The 22747-nt window shown below is 32.3% G+C and overlaps 4 protein-coding genes across 5 annotated transcripts in view; 3 read left to right on the plus strand and 1 right to left on the minus strand.

Annotated features, from left to right (window-relative positions):
* LOC105111224 (DNA polymerase delta small subunit-like) overlaps positions 1–2935 on the plus strand; it is a 6367-nt gene extending 3432 nt beyond the window's left edge. The window contains exons 7-14 of one of the 2 annotated variants that reach the window (XM_011006533.1): positions 75–158; positions 541–609; positions 726–797; positions 892–983; positions 1061–1188; positions 1368–1469; positions 1576–1643; positions 2464–2935. In XM_011006533.1, the coding sequence (XP_011004835.1) occupies positions 75–158; positions 541–609; positions 726–797; positions 892–983; positions 1061–1188; positions 1368–1469; positions 1576–1643; positions 2464–2523 (675 nt within the window). In that variant the 3' untranslated portion in view covers positions 2524–2935. The remainder of the gene's footprint in view (positions 1–74; positions 159–540; positions 610–725; positions 798–891; positions 984–1060; positions 1189–1367; positions 1470–1575; positions 1644–2463) is intronic. The other variant, XM_011006535.1, reaches the window with a different exon arrangement.
* Positions 2936–3558: 623 nt separating this feature from the next.
* Positions 3559–4515, plus strand: LOC105111225 (uncharacterized). The gene is made up of 2 exons (XM_011006536.1): positions 3559–3993; positions 4159–4515. The coding sequence occupies exons 1-2, from the start codon at positions 3628–3630 to the stop codon at positions 4246–4248; spliced, it is 456 nt and encodes a 151-aa protein (XP_011004838.1). The 5' UTR covers positions 3559–3627; the 3' UTR covers positions 4249–4515.
* Positions 4516–6443: 1928 nt separating this feature from the next.
* Positions 6444–10430, plus strand: LOC105111226 (probable protein phosphatase 2C 68). The gene is made up of 5 exons (XM_011006537.1): positions 6444–6684; positions 7186–7508; positions 8240–8604; positions 9503–9739; positions 9830–10430. Exons 2-5 carry the CDS (start codon positions 7196–7198, stop codon positions 10097–10099), a joined length of 1185 nt encoding a protein of 394 aa, XP_011004839.1. The 5' UTR covers positions 6444–6684; positions 7186–7195; the 3' UTR covers positions 10100–10430.
* A 768-nt stretch (positions 10431–11198) lies between these two features.
* Positions 11199–13874, minus strand: LOC105111227 (actin). The gene is made up of 5 exons (XM_011006538.1): positions 13785–13874; positions 13424–13493; positions 12929–13322; positions 11888–12501; positions 11199–11585 (listed from the first exon to the last, which is right to left on the minus strand). Exons 2-5 carry the CDS (start codon positions 13481–13483, stop codon positions 11520–11522), a joined length of 1134 nt encoding a protein of 377 aa, XP_011004840.1. The 5' UTR covers positions 13484–13493; positions 13785–13874; the 3' UTR covers positions 11199–11519.
* Positions 13875–22747: the final 8873 nt, after the last annotated feature.

Consider the following 22747-nt stretch of genomic DNA (forward strand, 5'->3'; position numbering starts at 1 on the left):
CTTTCCTCCCCCCCCCCCCCTCTCCCAAAGGTTGTTCTGCTTATCTTGCATTCTTAAAATCCTTAAATGACCAGGAACAGGGTATTGCGGCAGAGATAGTTCATGTTGTGTTTGCAGGTAATTCAGTGGAAATTCCATCTGGTCTTCTAAATGGACAGGTAACATTTTATATATTTTCTGTCTACTTTGTGCATGTTCAGATCTGAAGTTTTCCTTTTCAATTCTTGTCTCATCTTTTCATAAGATGCTCTGTGCTATTGTCTTTGTATTTTCTTACCTGTTTGAAATGGTGCAAAAGTGAAAGCTAGTGCTCTGCTTGGATGTAAGAAGTAGCTTCCCTGATGGTAGCGATGCTATTTTTGGAATATTGATTAAACCTGAATGAGATATTAATGTCTGGAGGGGAGAGAGAGTGCATACTAACCAACTATTATAAGAATTAAAAACATGTAAATAATTTGCTTTATGGGCTCAAATATTTAATGGGATTTTTTATGTCATGTCACCTAAACAATGTTTGTCCCTTGGTCATTTTGGCAGAATTTAGCTTCAAAGGATCAATCTAGGCTCTCTGAACCAGTTCAGGAGCTGGATATTTTGTTGACTCAGGTTGTTTTTGTTATTTTGACTGATAACTAACAACTTTTATTTACCTTTTGTTCTCCCATTTTGTCTTTCTTTTGGATCTGTTTGTCATGGTCTCATTGTTTAAAACCTCTGTTTAGATTGCTGCAGGTGTGTCTGTGGATATCATGCCAGGATCTAATGATCCAGCAAACTTCGCTTTACCTCAACAGGTTTGCCCTTTCTTATCTTTTTCCTTCTTTTGGGAATTTATGTGCATCCTCACTTCAACTTGAAAGATTTTTTTCTCTATTCATTTCTTTTCAGCCTTTGAACAGATGCCTTTTTCCTGGATCAAGAGCGTATAACACTTTTAATTCGTGTACTAATCCTCATTGTTTTGAGCTTGATGGTGTCAGGTAAGAAATGAGTGCATAATTCAACAATGAATTGTGATAATTAGATGCCTTTTGCAATTGTTTTTGGTCCGTTTCAGGTTTCTTGGAACATCAGGCCAGAACATTGATGATCTTAAGAAGTATTCAGAAGCAAGGGATGAGCTTGAATTAATGGAAAGGACATTAAAGTGGAGGCATCTGGCACCAACAGCACCTAACACACTCGGTAGAAGCACCTGCTATGATTTGGCGATTCATTTTTCATTTTTCTTATGTTAGCTTGATTGTTTGAAAACTTAGATAACACTATATTCAAACAAAGAGAACAGGAATACTTGCAATTAAAATTCTGATTTCTTCCATGAGCTCCTAGTTCAAGAATCCACTCTAATCAATGTCTTTCAGGTTGTTACCCTTTCACTGATAAAGATCCTTTTTTGATTGAGAGCTGTCCGCATGTTTACTTTGTTGGTAACCAAGATAAATATGGAACTCGCATTTTAAACGGTATTCTCTCATGAACTCATACATAATAAATAAGGAAAAACAGATCTAATCTGTAGTTGAATTTTCTTAAATTTACAGTTAGATTTAATGTTGCATTAAATTGCAGGTTCAGAAGGGCAGTTTGTGAGACTTATTTCCATTCCTAAATTCTGTAATACTGGAATTGCGGTTGTGGTAAGTTTTTGTATGTTATTATAATGCTCAAAGTTGTTAAGGATCTGAAACAACCATACCTGAACTTTATTATGCAAACTTTTAGCATGCATGATTAGATGTGGATCCATGTCTTGCATTTTGTTCCTTTCCTGGATTTGGAAGATATGTAATTCCTCCTCTTTCTGATTTACTTATCTTTTTGTTTCATTTGTTTTATAACAACAACAAAGCCTCCATTGCAAACCGGTTGTGGTCGGCATTATGGATCTTCTGTTTTTTTTTCTTTTAGAAGGGAAGTAAAAAACGCTTATGTTAAAATTAAAAAAAGAAAGAGAGAAGATAAGTCTATTGTCAGAAAGATGAAAGATAGAATCATTTAACCTACATTTTAGGATTGTTTAGTTAATTTATTTTTGTTTACTCAAATAAGTTTATCAGAAAGATGAAAGCAAGAGACGGATTTGGTGGGACAATAAGGAATGTTAAAATCATCAGTGTTACTTGGTTAATATTATTACACTGCTAATAACAATGTTAAAATGACTCTAGATTAGATACGTGAAACTATATTACATTTGTAGTTCTGCCTGAACAAGGCCTCTGATTACCAATCCTCTTTACATTTTAAATTTTGGTTCGTTCGTTTAGTAGGGAAACTCACCAAAGAATGATAAGAGAGATTAATAGTTAGAAATGGGCACAAGAATGTAGTTTCATTACTCAAGTGTTGTGAGATAGGGAGCACAAAGTTTGTAGCTTTTCTTCTTTTCAGTTTCTTTCTATGAACTTCTCTTTCAACAATGTTTGCCATTAACAGTAATTTTCATACATTTTGCAGCTTAATTTGAGAAATCTGGAATGCCATACTCTCAGTTTTGGTGCTCAATTCAGCCCTTAAAAACGTTCTATGATGTATGATATCTGTGTTACTGAAGGGACTAGAACTGCTAGGACGTTATCACTGCCTAATGCACTGTCTGAAGCCTGCCACCAGTAGATTAATTGGACTATACATAATCTCCATCGGAAGATGTCTGCCAGCAGGTTTTCCAACTGCCTAGACGGTATTTCTTTCTTGCAGGATGTTTTGTAATTTTGGAGGGCCTTCTTGTGAATTGTATGTAGGTCTTGTACATTTTGAAATGTAGTTCAACATCTCTGAACTTAAAATTCCAGGACGCATTGCGGGACCAGAAAGGAATGGTGTAGGTATTGTCATTGTCTGAACTTTGTTGTTTTTCAGGGCACAATTGAACTCCATGATTATAGTTCTAGTTTCACAAATCTCCCTCTTTTGAGAGTGGGCTTGAGCTGCTTAGGTCTTGATGAACATGATGACAACTTCTGTAGCCATGAATTCATAAAAGGCCCTCTATCATTCAACATGATGATAATAATCATTTCACAAAATGGAACTAGCGGTCAATGAGCTTTTTCCTCTACTCAAAGCACGTCACCGATAAAACGTTGAGTGCAAAGGCATTTTTATGGCAGTCTCGTTTGCATGAATAGACTTTAGTAGCATTCGATAAATCAACTGGGTGGCACAAAACAATTCCTGGTGGGCAAGCCCATCCTGTCAAATCCCAAATCATGGGCAGCCCGATTCTTATTACATGTTCCATTCCCTCCTCTCAGGGGAAAAACAAAAAAAACACCCAACCTTGCTACTGACAATTTTATCAGCACGAACATGGGTGGCGCGCATTTCTAGTCGAAGTACGAATTAATGTAAATCTTATCATTGTCAAGCACCAATAAATCCCATGTCAATGCCAACTTATTGTCCAGTTAACCCCATTATTCCCTCCTCTAACGGCTATATTTTCTATTTCAATTATTCAAATCATCCCTGTTTCTCAACGGTCCATTTCTCACATAACACCAAAGTCACTACCCTACAAAACCAGCTCCTCCATATATACACATTTCCCTGTCACCATAACATACCCCTCTTATCTCTCAATCACCCTCTTCCTGTCTCTCTCTCTCTCTCTTCAAAATGGGCACTGTTAATAATGACTCTAGTAGTACTACAGTTCAACATGTAACCAAGAAATCTTCAGATGAGTTGCTGAGGAAATTTGCGGAAGAAATGAGTGATGATGATGCTAATGATGCTAAGAAATTGGAGCTGGCGAGGGTGTTAAAAAGGAGAAAAAGGAGGAAGACAAGAAGGGATCTCGAAAGTGGTAATTTATGCGAAAGTCCATCACATTGTAAGTCGAGTTCCAGCTTAGTAGAGAGGAGGTCACTTCTTCATCCGGTGACAAGGAAATCTGTATTGCTGAGGCAACTTGGGATCGGAAGGTTACAGCTCAAAGCAAGGGATACCAAGAGCAAGTCAATCTTGGCTTCCATTGAAAAGGTGAGACGTTCTCCTACTATTCTCCAGTCATTCATCATTAGAGCAATATCTCATTAACTACTAATAGCGTTCTCGAAAATTTATTTACTTTTTTTGATTGGTGTTGTTGGTTCGAATCTGGATCCACATGTTTTATTTTACTAATCAAAACTTCTCACAATGCAGACATGGCGCAGGACTGTAGAAGGAGCCTCAAAAGTACTCATGGAGAAGCATTACAATCGACACAGGCGTTTGATTAACGATATGATCTAGCTCGTGGTATATTTAAGTAGCAGTTATTTAAGTATGAACTTAAAAAAAGAAAAACAGAGAGAGAAGGAGGTTTAATTTTTGTTAATATCAAACATCAAATTCACACATTTCTTTTTTTACTCATATTAGTTTTCAAGCTTCAAGCTAAATTCCAAGTCGATCAATCTTGCTTTTATATTTTTTTCCTCTTGTTGTCTTCACCACAGCAACTGCTGTGAGAATGTAATAATAAGGAGGTGAGATAATCAAGAAATCTTACCACTCCTTCTATCTTTCTTGCCAATTGTATTAGTGACGGACGCGTTTCTTTAAAATTTAAATATTTTATATTTAAAATTAATTATTTTTTATATTTTTAAATTTCTTTTATGTGCTATGTTGGAATAATTTTAAAAATAAAATAAAATATTATTTTAATATATAATTTTTAAATAAAAAATATTTTAAATCACAACCAATCACCTTATCAAACATATCTTTACTTTTAAAAATAAAATAAATATTGTTAAACACACCCCTGCAACTAAGCTAAGAAACGCAGAACAACACATGATTAGTGACTGTCACTAGCTCTTGGAGGATATAGTTTTCATGTACAATGATGTTGTCTTCTTGTTGTTGTTACTATTATTTGATAAAATCAACTAGCTTTTGGGAGATATATTTTTCATGTACGATGACACTATCTTATTGTTGTTATTATTATTATTCGATGAAATGGGTCCAGAATCCATGGCCAAGGGGTCCAACGTCCATGATCGATGAAGTGTATCCAAATAACATATGTTATTAATCTATACATCAGCAAATCTTATTCGTTATCAAATCAAATTGATGGGCCATGAAAAGATCACAAGATGCTAATTACACGATCCCAGCAGTAATAGCCTTCAAAAGTTCATCTCTCTTTGTCACCTCCTGATCCATTGGTTAGTTCTATGCTCCATTCACCCAAGTCACATATAATTTCTCACATAAGTCTAAGGCAAAGAGCATCGACGAATCGCTGGTAGCTAGGCTAGATTAGACCTATCACCTAAGTCCATTTGCCGGTAGCTAGGCTAGATTAGACCTATCACCTTAAGGCAAGAGCATCGGCAAATCGCTGGTAGCTAGGCTAGATTAGACCTATAAAATGGCTAGAGCAGAAAACTCAACCAACAGGAACTACTTTTTCATTTTCAAAGTCGCCGCACCACACACCTAGGAGTATATTTTCAAGCAAAAAGAAAAACCCTTTTTCATCTGATAATGTACAGTGAAGAAATCAACCATATCTTTTATTGCAATGATGTTGTTGGCAATTCTTAGCTAGAAATAGATTGGAGGAGATTTGCAGGTAAAAAACCAAAATACAATGACAGTCATGTGATCCAAAAGAGCCCATGTCACATGTCTCAAGTGTTTGCCCTAACCTTTAGATTATGGAAAACAACTTGCCTCTACCACACTTGCTTGTCTTCCTCCCCTCTATTAATACGAACAGCAAAGTTGTAATTGCCATTCCACCTACTCAATCACACACGTCTTATATCAAAGCCATTTCTTTGGATTGGATGGTTAAGATTGCCTTGGCCATGTTGAGCTTGTCACCCCCTCCCTTCTTCCTCACTCCCCAGGTCCCTTTTTCTCATTTCATTCTGTGAAATGCAGAGGCAGGCATGAGAGCCAAGAGAGACTTGAATTTTTAACATCTTGAACTGAAGAGAATATGTTACTTATTAACTACTAGCATAGAGCATCCTCATTCCCATCATCTAAATTGCTTGTTTGGTCCATAGCTTGCAAATGATTAAGGATCACAATGATGTATTAGCTGCTAAAACCTTACCAAAACTAGTTTGGTAATGAAGATTTGCTATAATGGTTAGGGTTTGAGTAAAGTGTTTGCATCTTTATAATCACTCTAATGATCACTTGCACATTTTTGCTAATGAATTTTATTGTCATAGATTTATAACATTTTTGCTTTTGTGGATTATTGTAATATATATAGACAATCTAGATTATCTTTTTAGATTTAAATGGTGTTTCATTAAAATTTAATGTTTTTTTAACTTAATTTTTTTATATTTTTGAATTATTTTAATATGATAGTATTAAAAATAATTTTTAAAAATAAAAAATTATATTAATCCATTTCTAAAAATTAAAAATCCATCATATTGTCGTATAATTCAACCAAATTGATAAGTTTTCACTCGATAGGCTGAAATCTTATCAAATATCGAATCTTATAAAAGGTCATTTCCCTTATTAAAGGGACTTGCCCAAATGAATACAGTATCTTTCATTTCATACAAGGAGGCTACAACACCAAGCGAGCACATACAATTTTTCTCATGCAAGGTTCATCACTCCCCAGCAATCTGTAAGCAAACTATAGCATTTAGATGTCTACAATTTTAGTTCAAGTTTTGAAGAAGAAGACCAAAGGTTAGTGGACTTCTGCTCTCTTGTCTCTTTTAATAATAATAATATTAAAAAAAAAAAACACAACACAACAGAGAAGTAGTAGAAGAAGAGAGAAAAAAACAAACAAACAAAAAACCAAATCCATTGTCAACTTTCCCCTCCGCAGCTCTCCCCTTTTCGTCTTAACTGCCTGAAGTCCAGATCTTTATCCAGTCTCTCTCTCTCTCTCTCTCTCTCTCTCTGAGCCAAAGTCTGCAAATTTTTTCACTCTTCATTCTCACTCCCAGTCTCCCCAACATGGGCCATCAATCTTTTATAGTTTCTTGTTCTTGAATTATTAAAATCTCACAGTTCTCTTTACATTGCCTTGCTTTGACCCCTTTCTTTCGAGGTTTCTATCTCGAAGCTCGAATCTTTATTGACCCAAATCTTGAAAACTCTCAATCTATACAATATCTAGGCCAAACGGTTTATTTATTTAATTAAAAAAAGTGGGTTTTGTTTTGTTTTGTTTCTCAACAGGAAATGAGGGATGTTGTCGTGGCTAACAAGAATAGCAATGGCTTGTTGGAGACCAGGGAGGCAATATGCACGTATGAGCAAGGATGACATTTTAAATGATGATGATGATTCTACTACTGCCGACTCTCTTCTATGGTCTAGAGACCTTGAGAAACACTCTTTTGGAGAGTTCTCTTTTGCTGTGGTTCAAGCCAATGAGGTTATTGAAGATCATAGTCAAGTAGAGACTGGTCGTGATGCTACTTTTATTGGTGTTTATGATGGTCATGGTGGACCTGATGCGTCTCGGTTCATATCTGACCATTTGTTCTTAAATCTCATGAGTGAGTTTTTTTTCTTCTTTTTTTGTTAATTTTCAGGTTTTTTCTTGTGCTTAGTTGTTGAGTTGAGATGACTTTTGTTGTATGATTAGTAGTTTTACGTGTGATGTTAATGTTAATGTGAATTTGAATTGATTTTATATGCTTTAGAACAAGTTTGGATTTTGTATGTTAGTTTTATTGGCTTTTTGGTGGAATTGATTGTTAGTATGGGGTTTGACTAGGTTAATCTGTTTACTTTTGTGGCTGGTGCCAATTTGAAGGAATTTGTACATCTCTTCGATACAATCTGATTGGTTTCTCTATGAATTTAATTATTGTTTTGTTGCGAGTCGAATTGATTTCTTGTGAGTGATTGTTGCCAGTGTCAACTACTTCTAGTGTTGCTGTTTTTACATTAGTTTGTTTGGTTAAGTTTAGTATTGTAAGGCAAAATCTTGAAGATCTATGGTAACTGGTAAGAGTGGTTTTCATTATGATGGTTATGTGGATGGATGCTTCTTCAGCCTGCTCCGTAGTTTTGTGCATGTCCGTGATGATGGTTGATTACCAAAATTGAACATGGTCCATTGTGTGGTAGCTCGTCACCGATTATTTGTTTTTGGGAAAAGAATTACGGAAAAGGAAGTAAATAATGCTTTCAGTGTTGAAACTGTTACGACATGTATTATATTTAATGCTTTTCCAGGCAACATTCTCTATGTGATGAACCATGAGCAATTATTGCTTTGTAGGGCATGCCAGAGAAAGAGGAACCATCTCTGAAGAAATCCTTATAAGTGCCGTCTCTTCAACTGAGGATGGGTTTCTTACTCTTGTCCGTAGGTCATGTGGAATAAAACCATTGATTGCAGCAGTTGGATCTTGTTGCTTGGTTGGAGTCATCTGGAGAGGGACATTATTTGTTGCTAATCTCGGTGATTCTCGAGCTGTAATTGGCTCTTTAGGTAGATCGAATAAGATAGTTGCCGAGCAGTTGACCAGGGATCATAATGCTAGTATGGAAGAGGTTAGACAAGAACTAAAATCCTTGCATCCAGATGATTCACATATTGTTGTTATGAAGCATGGAGTATGGCGAATCAAAGGCATTATTCAGGTTTGCTTCTATTCTTAGGTTATTAACTGCCTTCTCACTTTGAAATTATGATGCATACTCACTGTCTCTTCAATTCATTCTCTCTTAAAGTTGTACTTCAATCTGGAAAATGTCTCGCTTCCTTAAGCAAGTGGATACAAATTTTGGTGTTTATAATTTTTCATTCTCTAGCTGAGGGTCCCACATTTTTTTACATAATGCAGAATAACATATGCTAGAAAAAGTCACCATATTTCAATTATCTAGGATTGCATTCGTGAACAATTCTGATTCATGATTGCTTAACCAATGCTTCTGAAAAAGTTAGGAAAATGATATAGAGATACTGGCACAAATACAAGCTTGGAATTCTCATCTTTATCAAAATCCTCACTCCCTCTCTCCTTCACTTCCTTTTTCAGTTTTCCAGCAAATCATTTTCTTAAAACCATACATTTACCTAGTTCAGGACACTTCAAAAAGGAAAATTACTTGGTTAGCTGATATTTACCAGTGGAGGTTTGCTACCTGGAAGCAATCCTCATAGTGAGACAATCTGAATCTGAATATGGTAGCCCCTTTTTTCTGGAATTCCCTCTCCGGGAAGGTGTAGAATAAAAGAGCAATATTCAAACGCTGGTCAGATTTTCTTTTACCATTTCACCACTATCATATAAATGAAACTCAACCTTTCAGAGTATATATGTTGCATGTGCATGTATACCTTACGTGCTATGCTCATTCTGCAAACTACTGAAGATAAGGGACCTTTTTTCCAAGATTGAAATTTATTTATCTTGAAGTTAATATCTTTTTTAGTTTCATGTTAGTTTTTCTGTTTACCCCATTCATATCAGTCAATTTTCCCCAGTGTTAATTAGTTGTATTTCCTTCTGGTTTCTCTTGTTGAATTGCGTAGGTATCTAGATCTATAGGTGATGCATACTTGAAGCGGCCTGAGTTTTCTCTTGATCCTTCTTTTCCACGATTTCACCTCCCTGAACCCATTCGTCGGCCTGTCCTAACATCGGAACCATCCATATACTCAAGGGTTTTACGACCCAATGATAAATTTGTCATATTTGCATCCGATGGGCTGTGGGAACACCTAACAAACCAGGAGGCAGTGGAGATTGTGTACAATAATCCACGAGCTGTATGTATTCTCTCTTATTGCACCCAGTTTCTTTTTGGCCTTTTAAATTCAAGACACTGATATTTTGCTCCTATTTTCTTTAAATGTCAGGGAAGTGCAAGGAGACTAGTCAGAGCAGCTCTACACATGGCAGCTAGGAAGAGGGTGATGAGGTATGATGATCTTAAGAAGGTTGATAGGGGGGTCAGGCGTTTTTTTCATGATGATATAACAGTAGTTGTGATCTTTATAGACCATGAGTTGCTAGGAAATAGTACATCTGTGCCAGAGATGTCAGTGCGAGGGTTTATCGACAGTGTTGGACCATCAAACTTTAACTTTCTTCAAGGAGTTGACGCTGATGCCCGGTCCATCATCTAAACGAGCATCTGGGCACTTGAAATGGGCAGTCTAGTAGCCTAGTCAAAGGAGCAAACTTGGCAAGTTTCTGCTGTCAGTTCCCTTGTCTTCTTTTCTGCTTTTTTGCAACTTCTTATATCTTATAGTGCTGGTACCTCCCCCTTCTCTTTTCCAAGTTTTTGTGGGCCGTCGAGCCTGATTTCTTTCACTCTGATACTGTGCTCCATGTTGAAATTCTTACGAGGGAAGTTACAGTTTTTTGGGTTTGACATGTGGGACGTATACACCTGAAGTTTGTGCTATTCATACGCCATGTTTCAATAAAAAAGTGTGTTCGTCTGGTTAATTTCTATTGATGTAGAAGTATTGCAACCTAATGGAGCAAAATGATTGGATTCGTATTGTTTCAAACCAATAATAATGAATGATTATACAGCATGATCCGCTGACATAATTTTAAATGAAGTTAACAATTCTCCAAGCCTACCTTTGTACCATTCAACTAACAGTAACATTTAAGCTTCAAAACATTTCCATGCAAATTGAGCTCCGCCCAAAATTCACTCGTGCTGCAATGGCTCCATCTGGTATGGTTGTGTGGTTTTCAAGTCACTCCATGTACTGACAAGAAGCCAAGTGCCACTGAATATTTTCTTCAGGAATAGCGTTCATTTCAATTGCACAGGTAGATAAATCTTGCTGGCATCGCACTCTTGTACAGCCTTCCACGATCGTCTATATTGAGAGATGCTACAGAAACGCCCGTTCTCCATGCACCACTTCTGCTGGGTCTATCGCCATTAACATATGATCAACAAGCTGCTATATTCGAAGCTCCAGCAATTGATTTTTTTATGAGAAACGCAGAGACACTTCATAATGACTAACAGCAGCTGAGGACATTTTCACAGAATAACAATTCCTTCTCCAACCCCCTTGAGAAGACTTTAACATGTCTTCAATAAAAATCCTGATTGTTTTGTGTGTGTATTCACTCGAGCATTTGTTGGTACATTGACCAGAAAGTGAATAACAAAACAAACAAAAGTTCTTCTCATCCACCAAAGGTAATCATGCAATGATTCAGAGAGAACATTTGAGTTGCAAGTACACATGTATATGAATATAAATACTGGTTTTATTTCATAAAAATTTCTTAAAGAAACAATAAAGTAATGAATCCGAAATTAACCCAAACCAAATCAGTTAGATTCCACAACTCTTCTACAAATCAAATAACAAAGTAAAAAATTCAAATCTTGAATTTTTCCACTCGACCTCATTTTTTTTTGTTCAGACTTTGACGGAGCAAATCACAAGATGAAAGAGCGAATGAGGAAACGAAATGCGAAGATAATTTTGCAACCACTTGATTGGAAGCCTTTTGTAATACAAAGTGTATAAAGTATGTGTTTGACCAATAGCCTCTTGCTTTGCATGATTAGAAGCACTTCCTGTGCACAATTGATGGACCGGACTCATCATACTCTGCCTTTGCAATCCACATCTGCACTCAAAAGAAAGCAAGTTTCTCCAACCAGATTAGAAAAGCACGGTCCAGAAGTGTCGTACCTGATCATGAATTCAGATATAACTTCTAACTACTCAATGTCCATCTGAAGCTTCACTATTATTCTAGTAAATCCTTCCAATCATTGCAATTAAAATTTCATATTGTTAAGCATTTAATATATAATGATGCTAAACAATACAACACAGGCATAACAATGAAGACATCAAAATGTGCAGAATCAGGTTTAAAGTTCGATCCTGTTTACTGCCCAAATATATAAGAAATAGACACAGTACCTGCTGGAAGGTGCTGAGGGATGCCAAAATGGAGCCTCCTATCCAGACACTGTACTTCCTTTCTGGTGGTGCAACCACCTTAATCTTCATGCTACTGGGAGCCAATGCTGTAATTTCCTTGCTCATCCTATCAGCAATGCCTGGGAACATAGTAGAGCCACCACTGAGAACAATATTGCCATAGAGATCCTTCCTAATATCAACATCACACTTCATGATAGAATTGTATGTTGTTTCATGTATGCCAGCAGCTTCCATCCCTATCATGGATGGTTGGAAGAGGACCTCTGGACAACGGAATCTTTCAGCTCCAATGGTGATAACCTGTCCATCTGGAAGCTCATAGCTCTTCTCAACAGATGAGCTGGTCTTTGCTGTCTCCAGCTCTTGCTCATAATCAAGAGCAATGTAGGCTAATTTCTCCTTCATGTCCCTTACAATTTCACGCTCTGCAGTGGTGGTGAAAGAGTAGCCACGTTCAGTCAAGATTTTCATTAGGGCATCAGTGAGATCACGGCCTGCCAGGTCAAGACGTAGAATGGCATGTGGGAGGGCATAGCCTTCATAGATGGGAACTGTGTGACTCACGCCATCTCCAGAGTCCAGAACAATACCTAGCCAAAACACATTGATAGTGAAAAGTATCAATTCATATCATTTCTCTATAATTGAACAGTCCAGTTGTAAATCACCAAGCTGGATAAACTATATGCTTGTTGAAGAAACTTCTTTGGTTTTCATGATCATGATCCCGGTAGATATCATATAAAATTTCCAAAACGAACTGCGGTTGTGACAACGGGTGAAATACGTTGTGCCAACTTACAAGTTAGAAATATTGAGGGCTTGACAAGTTCCCAGTAACACATTTCATTTTTTTTCTTGATCTAGATGTGCTTCTTTCCCATATATTTTGTTTATCAATCAATTAGTACAACTCCATTTTATTCTGAAAACTTGCAATGCAATAAGCCAATAACAACGTTTTAACATGCATCTATTTGAACAAAAAGCAGATACATAATGGATTGTATCACTTACCAGTTGTACGACCACTGGCATAAAGGGAAAGGACAGCCTGGATAGCAACGTACATCGCGGGAGTGTTGAAGGTCTCAAACATGATCTGGGTCATTTTCTCACGATTGGCTTTGGGATTAAGAGGAGCTTCTGTAAGGAGAACCGGATGCTCTTCAGGAGCCACACGGAGCTCATTGTAGAAGGTGTGATGCCAAATCTTCTCCATATCATCCCAATTGCTAACAATACCATGCTCAATTGGGTATTTCAAAGTCAAAATACCTCTCTTTGATTGTGCCTCATCACCAACATACGCATCCTTTTGACCCATACCAACCATCACACCGGTGTGGCGTGGGCGACCCACAATGCTAGGGAAAACAGCCCTTGGTGCATCGTCTCCGGCAAACCCAGCCTAAAAAATTTCCAGCCCAAATCAGCAATCGCTACCAATATCGCTTTAAGAATCGAATCTTTAAACTCCAAAATAGATCATAAATGAATCTAGCTTAATACCTTGACCATTCCGGTACCATTGTCGCAAACAAGAGGCTGAATATCTTCACTCTCTGCCATTTCCTCTCACCTGCCACATTGAAAATGCCAACTTTACATTAAAATGCTATAGAAATAGGGAATCACAACAATCTAATGTACTATTTTGACAAAAAAAATCCAAAAATAAAAATATCCCATTTCCTTTTTACAAGTAACAATCAAAATCTGAATATTCATTTTGATAAAATCACATCAAAGATCAAGACCTTGAATTAGCCCACATTTAAAGATAAAGTCTTTTGATTGTTTGAATCGATAATGCTGGATTCTAAGCTAACCCCAGATTAACAAAGAGAATAATGAAACTCAAATGAAATACCGTTTAGAAATCTGGATTCGATCTCCGCGTGGGCGTCTGTTCAAGGTACCCGCCCTCTAGTTTTAAAAAAGGGGAAGATGTGAAATGAAATTTCAGCCTCAAATGAAATTCAGCTTAAATGAACCTCAAATTTTCTTTGAATTGATCTTGGCCGTTGGTTCTCGTAATCTGATCTACGGACCCCATGACGCGTCACGCTCACTGTGTAAACAGCTGGCTCACTTTCAGTTGTTTTGCTCGTATGGACGGATTTGCTCTTGGGATTGTCGTCATGCCTCCTGTAACTTTGGATCATAAAACAAGGGCATTTTAATTGTGGGTTTTTGTTAAATTTCTTGACCACTCTCTCAAATCTCAATTTGACCGGTTCATTGTTTATCTCATTTTGACTCGAGGGCATGTTTTTTTAAAAAAAAATTATTTTTTAAAATTTTTTTATTATTAAAAAAAGTTGGTTAATTAAAAATGATTTTAGTTAATGGAAATATTTTCTGGTTAACAAAAAATATTTTTTAATAAAAAAATTAACTTAATTTTTAGGAAAGTGTTTTTCTTTTTAACTGTATTTGTTTTCCGGAAAGTGATTTCCAGAAAATCACTTTCTAAATTTTCTTGTATTTGTTTGCTATTAAGAAAATTGATCAACGTAAAACACTTTCTAGTAAAAAAAAAATAGTTTGGTTTTCAGAAAAGTGTTTTTCTAGAAAATTTGGATGAAAAACATTTTCTGGAAATTATAAAAAATTTAGAAATGTCATTATTTGTTGATTATATCAAATTTGATCTTTAAACTTTTGATTGTTATATATATTTTGTTTTAAATATTTATTTTTTAATTTCATCTCTTAAAATTTAATTTTTATATTAACATTGGTCCTTATTTTTATAATTTCTATTTGTTTTTTCTTTATCATTTTTTATTGAAACTTTTTATCTATCAAATTTGATCCTGATTCTTTTGATTGTTACTTATTTTATTTGAAATAATTTATGAAATGTTGATTATTATTATTTTAATTTCTTCATCTTTTAATTTTTTTAATTTTTTAAATTTCATCTCTATTATTTTTGAGATAATTTATAAAATTATATTTTTTTCAATTTCATTTTTATTCAACAATTTAATTTGTAAGATTTGTTTCTTATTATTTTAATAAGTTTGAAAAAAATAAAATATTAATAAGTTATTTTCCAGCTTATTTTTCATGACATAACCAAATACTAGAAATTGTTTCCTAACTTATTTTTTATTATACTACGAAACATTAGAAAGTAATTTATTTCTAAAAAAATTATTTTTCAGCAAACAAACAGGGTCTACATCCTTGAAAATTCTCTTTCAGTGAGAAGACATGAGCTTTTTAAAATTGTTGTATGAACTGGGTTTTTAAAAATATTTATTTTTTAAAAAATATAATTTTATATTTTTAATTATTTAAATATTAAAAATAATTTTTTAAAATATAAAATATTATTTAAATATATTTTTAAAAATAATTATTACTGTATTCTCGTAGCACAAGGAAGCAAATTAGTCTTTGTGAAGGTAACAAAAAAATGTGAAGTACCAAAAAGAACCCTGAAAAGAAAAAAGAAAAAAAACTTAATTGCCAACTCAGTATTCCGTTTCCAACTGTCCGGAGATCATGTCGGCCTGTGTTTTCAGGTGTTGTCATGGCCATCATCACCTGTCTGTTACACCCTCGATTATCGCCTTCAAAGCAACGGAGTCGTCATTGACTAGGAGAATCAGTCAAGGATCTGACGGTCGACATTGTATCATGCTAAATGAAGCATATGACGTGCCATGCATAACAAACACAACGTGGGACGGATTATTTGTGGCTGATCACTCTTGGATTAAACGACCGCTAATTGTGGTTCTATTTTCCTTCTTAATTAGAACAGGAGAAGATAAAAAAGCTATTGATTTTCCTTCCTCGTCATCGTCTTCTTCTTCTTCTTGTCTTTTTTTACTAGTTATAATTAAAAAAATCTATTTTTTAAAAGAGTTGTGTTCATTATAAAAAAACTAGCTTTAACCATTAAAAAATATCTTAAAATAGTTGTTAAGAATGATTAAAAACATTTAATTAGACTCTATAATTTTATTTTATAATAAATGATGTCCTAGAATTCAATATATTCAAAGATAAGATATTTTAATGTTTGGATAGTAAGTGATTGTATTTCCATTTTAATATCATATTTTCTAGAGATAACTTTTAAGTAAGATATTATAATAAGTGAGATAATGAGCTTTAAATTATAAAAATAAGAGTATTTATTCTTGTTTTTGGTATAATAAATGCTCTGGAATTTAAAAGTATTCATGTTTAGAGAAAGAAATTGTGAATCTTTTACTTGAGAGTTTAGGAGGTATTTATTGCATTTAAACCTTGTTGATTTTGTCGAAATAAAGGAGTTGGAGAGTTATTTTCTCCTGGTAGTATTAATGAAGGATACATATAATTTACACAGCATGAATGAGGGATTCATATTAATAGTAATGGAAGTGGAAATATAATATATCTCTATAAGATTTTTATATATCTAAGAGTGTAGAGAGATGAATATTTTTAATATTAAATTTTTATGTTAAAAGTCATAAGAATAAACAAACGCACCTTTATAACCCAACATAAAGTCTATAATGATTTACAAACTTTTATCCTTTCACGGTTAGCATACTGTAAAGCCCAAAGATAATGAGTTTGACAAATCATAAAACCCATGTCCAATATGGCTTAGCATGCAGCCAAGTCCAAGGGTGCTATCATGCTTAGCCCACAGACGATTGGTCTAGCAACTTGCTAGACTTATGCTTACCTGAGCTCAATATGTAGCTCATTTCAATGATGTTGGGTCTAGCAATTCACTATACATATACCTACATAAGCTCAATACATAGCTTAACATAAGGATATTGAATTTGACAACTCACTAGACTCATGCTCATTTAGTATCAGCATATGGTTGAACCTAAGAACATTGGATTTGACAGCTCATTAGACCTATGTCTTTGTTAGCTTAGCAAATAGTCGAACCCAAAGACGTTGAGTCTGACAACTTACTCAGCTCATGTCCATTTAGGTTTAGCACGTAGTTAAACTCAAGAATATTAGTTTTGAGAGCTCGCTAGACCTAAGAATTTCAACCATTTTGGTAGTTAGAATCATCATTAATAGCGATCTTTTCTCTCCACGTCGGAATCCAACGAACCTCACTATTCTCTCACAAGAAATGATTGAAAAATAAGGAAAATAAACTTTGATAATAATTTTTTTTACAAGTAAAAAGACTGATAAATTATAAACTGAAAAAAAAATGAGGGACCAAAATAAACTTTCATACAAAATTCAAAGCCAGCTTATTTTATCTACCTTTTCACTTTGATTTTTTATTTTTTTTAATTCAACTTTCTTTTTCAAAAAAAAATGTAATTTAGTACGTTAAAAAAAACAAATCTTTAAAAATTTATGTAAAAACAAATCTCGAGAACCAATAAAAAATCTTTAAAAATTTAACTACCTTACCTGGAGAGAGAGCACAATGCATCTTCAATGGTAATATCACCACTCGGCTTAGTGCTTTCTTTTTTTTAAAAAAAAAAACAAATAGAAGAAGCAAGCATCATTAAACGAGCAAGTGAGATCTGATGATTTGGATGCTTGGGACATGTGTATAATCGTCCTTTTCCAATCGATCTCATTATTGCAAGTATTTGGTCCCGCCATGAAAGACTTGCACCATCTTCTATTTCGAGCATGGTCACTTGTGATCCAGCTATTAGTTGCAGGAAGACAGAACTGTTTCCTGAAAGTTGACGGCAGCAAACCTCTCTTTTTTTCGCACATGGATGTTAAGAAATTAAGTGCTTTCATGTACCTTCTCCCATGGCGTGTTTGCATTTACAGTTTTGCTCGTGTACCTCCAAATCTAATTTATATGATCCAATGTTTAGAGGGTGTTTGAGATACTGATTTAATTGATTATTTAAGTGGAATTTATATAAAAAGTATATAATTTTTGTTCTTGTGAGATGTAGTTTATACTTTAAAAAAATTATATTTAGAAAAACAAATCAATTACACCTCTAAATCAATTACATTCTTAATGTTCACGAGGAACCTCATAACCCAATGACCCCGCGCTGTTGTAGCTAGCCTTGTAGCAATCATTCTATGATAAGAATTGTTTGAGAGCATAACAATATGATTCTGGTGTGTTTTTTTTTAAAAAAAAAATTAAAAATATATTAAAATAATATAAAATATAATAATTTTTTTTAAAATTTACCCATCTCCCATCTAATATTTAAAAGTAATCACTTTACTAGGGAGAAGGAGATGGTTTTTTGGGTTTAATTTTCGAGATTTTAATAAATATTTTCATTTCTTTAGCTACTGCCAGAATTGTTAACTTTTGTTGAATGAGTCCTTCTCCATTTACCTAGCTAACAATCCGAAAAAACCCTCGAAATCGTAACCTGCAATGAGCACTCATAAATCCTGGGTTTTTTTAGAAAAAGTAGATTAGTAATCTCAATCGTTTAGTTTATTATGCAGTTATATATATTAATACAAAATCTTAGCATATGTATCGTAAGCTGACAATAGAGTTTAAAAGAAAATCCTAAAATATATGTTGGAAATTTATTTAGCTGGCATTATTTAAATCAATTATGGATGAATGATAAATTAATTTTAATTTTTTTTATTTTCATACAAAAAAATATGAATTTTTTTTATATTTAATTCTTGATTTATAGTGGTTAATTAAAAATTTATAATAATAAAATTAATTATTATTAATTCTTTAATATTTAACTTTTAAAATTCACTTAAAAAACATGGGGTGAATGAAGATTTTTCAACTTAAATTTTTAGATTTTTTCATATTTTTTCTCACCTTTTTTTTTGGTGTTTTAAATATCTTTTATGGTTTGGTTTTTTCTCTCAAATCCAAAGCTTAAATTCATACTTTACTTTATCGAGAGATATTTGAATATTTTTATTTTGGTTCAAAGACCTTCTTTCAAAATATATCTAAACTAAGATGGTAGTGTTGAAATCTTGAAAGACATATTGCAAACTATAGTTTTAAAATCCAACCCAGCGGGTTGACCCGAGATAAGAACTAGACTGGGTTTAAGAAAAAAATTGAGGAAGGCAAAAACCTGGGGTGACTCAGTTAAAAACCTGGGCTAAACCTACAAGACCTAATAAAAAACGTGGTCGTAACTTATTAAATATTTTTTAAAACAAAAATGACATTATTTTATTTTAAAAAAAAATTGGAAGTCAAACCAGAATGATCCGGTCAAAACCTGTGACTTAAGCAAAATTTAAAAACTATGTTGCAAGTATTCTAGTTGCACAAGTGAAGAGTAATAAAGTTTTACGGACAAATAATTCATTCTTGACAACAACAAAAAATTTTATTTCTTAAAAGTGTTTCAACAAGTATTATTCTTTATTTTAATTTAAACATTATTATTTTTATTATTGGTATACATACTAAAACTTTAACACATACATACATACATACATACATACATACATATATATATATATATATATATATATATATATATATTCTAAGTTTGTATACATGCTTAGCATGTTATTATTCTTTTTATTATATTTATGTTAAGAATATGTTTGTCTTGATTTTTTTTTGAATGTTTATAAATTCAAAATTGTATGCATTAGAAGATTATCTTAAACAATTTTTTATATTTTACATGCTCTTGTTATGATAAACTAAATATCCTTAATGTAATATAATATAATATATTTTGAAAACAATCTTAATGTTTTATTCTTTATATTAGACTATGTTTAGTTTAACTTATGAAAAAAAAATGATAGTAGTAATAATAATAATAATATAGATTGGTTGTGAAAGAGCTTTTTAGCATCTTTAAATTTTAAGTTATAATTCTTTTTTTTTAATTTTCTATAATCTCACTTATAGATTTAATTTTAATTCTATATGTATAATCTATAATCTTTTGTTTTATTATGATTTTTTTAAAATTTTTTAAAGGTTTCTATAAATCTTTGTTTTAAAATTATAGTTTGTCTTCTAAAATTTATGCAATTTGGATGTTTTGATGCATGTCATATATTTTATTGATTTATATTTCTCAACAACCAAGTTATTATTTTTAAAAAAATTATTTATATTTTCAATAATTTATGTTATCTTTGCTTGTACGATCATACTTTTTGCTTGGCATGCTTAAATATCTTATAATGATACTTAAGCTTTTAATGTGTTGATTTTATCTTGTATAATTTAAATCTTTTTATTTATCAAGTTACTATATTACAAGTTCTATCTTTTACGCTACTTATTTATTGTGGAGCTGAACTATTTACTTATAAATATTAGTGGCTATTTCTTTTATAATTAATATTATATTTTTAACTCGAGAATTGGTTTTCCCAACTAATATCACTTTGACAAATACTGTTTTAATAGTAAGGATTCCACTATAATTTTTTATGGTGCATAATAAGAAACCTGAAAATTTTAATAGATTGAACTTTAAATGGTGATAATATAAATGTTGATTTATGTGCTCAACTTAAACTTGATTAAGTTCTTGTCGGGAAAAAAATATTAAAGTTGTCAAATAATAAATTTGATTTCATTATTATGATAGATTTGGACATATAGAATCATAGTGGTTTTGTGCATATAAAATATATTTTGAATAGAATAATAAATACAAAATATGATGTGTGTATTTCAATTAAGAATGCGAAGACATTTTAAAATTTTAAACAAAAAAATTCAAGGTTGAAAGTGTCATTATAAAAAAGTTCATAATCAATAAATTTTTAAATTTAAAAATGACACTAAAGTTATCTGGTCAAATTTGTTCAAGTATACAAAATTATTCATGTATATGTTACTATTCATATATAAAAAAAATTAGTGTGATAAACAAATATAATCTAAAAAGTTTTATATAAAAAGACTGAGTTTTGAACATGATCATTTATGACCCCACCTCTAGTCTTTTATAAGAACTTCTTTGATAAAATTATTACTTATATGATATTATTTTCGTATATAGTATGGTTCGTAAGTGAAATGATGATGATTGAACAAATCATAGAGAATAAAATATGTCTCAGCAAATTAACCCAATAAAAAAAATGATTGTTAAAGCCAATATTAATAAGGTTGATTACCTCGTTAATGAAATTTTAAAATGAACATATTTGTTGTTTCCAAAGTTAATCCGAATAAACAATCCTCAATAATGTACACAATCTAAGAGCATTAATATTAGAAAGAACTTAGTGTTTAACTTACTGTTGAGAAAAAAATAGTTTTAAGATGATTTTCTTTAAAGTGGTAAATTTATACTATCTAAGAGCAGTGCATTTGTAGAAACGAGGTATCTCTGTGATAAGTTCTTTAAAATGAATGTAATGTTTAATACAACCAAATAATCAATGATGAGAACAATAATTAGATTGTGTTTTTTTTATTTGCTTGGGTCTTGTGAAGTGTGGCATGAAGTAAGGTTATGTGAATTATAATTTTATGAAAATATTAATAAACTATGAATTATTACCAAGTATGATTTAAAAAAAAAATCATAAGTGTGAAATTTATATAAAATTAAAATTCACAAAACTTTATTTTCAAATAATTAAAAAAAATATTGAACCTCTAAACTTAATTCACTAAGATATTAATGATTCAAAGTTTATACAAACTTAAGGTGGAAAAAATACTATATTATTTTTATAGATGATTTCATAATGTATTGTTACACTTATCTATTTAGAAGTAATGATGAAGTTCTTGGAATGTTTAAACATTACAATAATGAAGTTCAAAATCCATTTAAAAAGAAAATAAATGTAATAGAAAGTGATAGATATGGAGAATACAAAATACCATTTGTTGAATTATGTTTTCAAAATGGTATTATTAACCAAATTACTTCTCTTTATTCATCACAATAAAATGATATTGTAGAATATAAGAACTGAGTATTAAAAAAATAACGAATAACATGTTTAGTTTAGAGCTATATTAGAACTTGTAAAGGGATGCAATTCTAATTGTCAATTACATACTTAACATAATACTCCATAAAAGTTAGAAAAAACGTTATATAAATTGTAGATAGGTAGAAGACATTTATATAAATACCTCAAAATATGAGATTGTCTTATGAAGGTAGCAATACTTGATCCTAAATAAGTAATGATAGAATCTAAAACTGTGGATTATGCATTTATTAGATATGAATACAATAATAGTGCATAATGACTTCTTGTAAAAAAATCAAGTATTGATGATATTCATCCTAATATTATTATATAATTAAAAAATGCTATATTTTTTTAAGATATATTTCTATAAAAGAAAGCATGAGAAAATCATTCACTTAAAGGTTATAGCTCAAGTAATTATCACCAATAAAAAAATGATGAGGTTGATATTAGAAGGAGCAAAAGAGGAAAAACAACCAAAATATTTGGTTTTGATTTTTGAACATATTTGTTAGAAAATAAAGTTTGAATCTACTCCAAGATAATGTCCTATCTAGAAGTTTTCTATTGAAAAAAGACAATTAATAGTGAAATTAAATCTATTATGAATAATTATATATGAAAACTAGTGGAAAGAAGCATGAGAAAATCATTCACTTAAAAGAACGATTGAGGTTATAGCTCAAGTAATTATCATTGATAAAAAATGATGAGGTTGATATTAGAAGGAGCAAAAGGGAAAAAACAACTAAAATATTTGGTTCTAATTTTTTAATATACTTGTTAGAAAATAAATCTCGAACCTACTCCAAAATAATGTCTTGTCTAAACCTTTTTATTGGAGGAAGGCAGTTGATAGAGAAATTAAATCTATTATAAATAATCATACATGAAAACTAATGGATCTTTTTTCTAGAAGTAAACCAATAAGCCATA

Source organism: Populus euphratica, unplaced genomic scaffold, assembly GCF_000495115.2.
Source record: "Populus euphratica unplaced genomic scaffold, PopEup_1.0 scaffold285.1, whole genome shotgun sequence".
NCBI lineage: Eukaryota > Viridiplantae > Streptophyta > Magnoliopsida > Malpighiales > Salicaceae > Populus > Populus euphratica.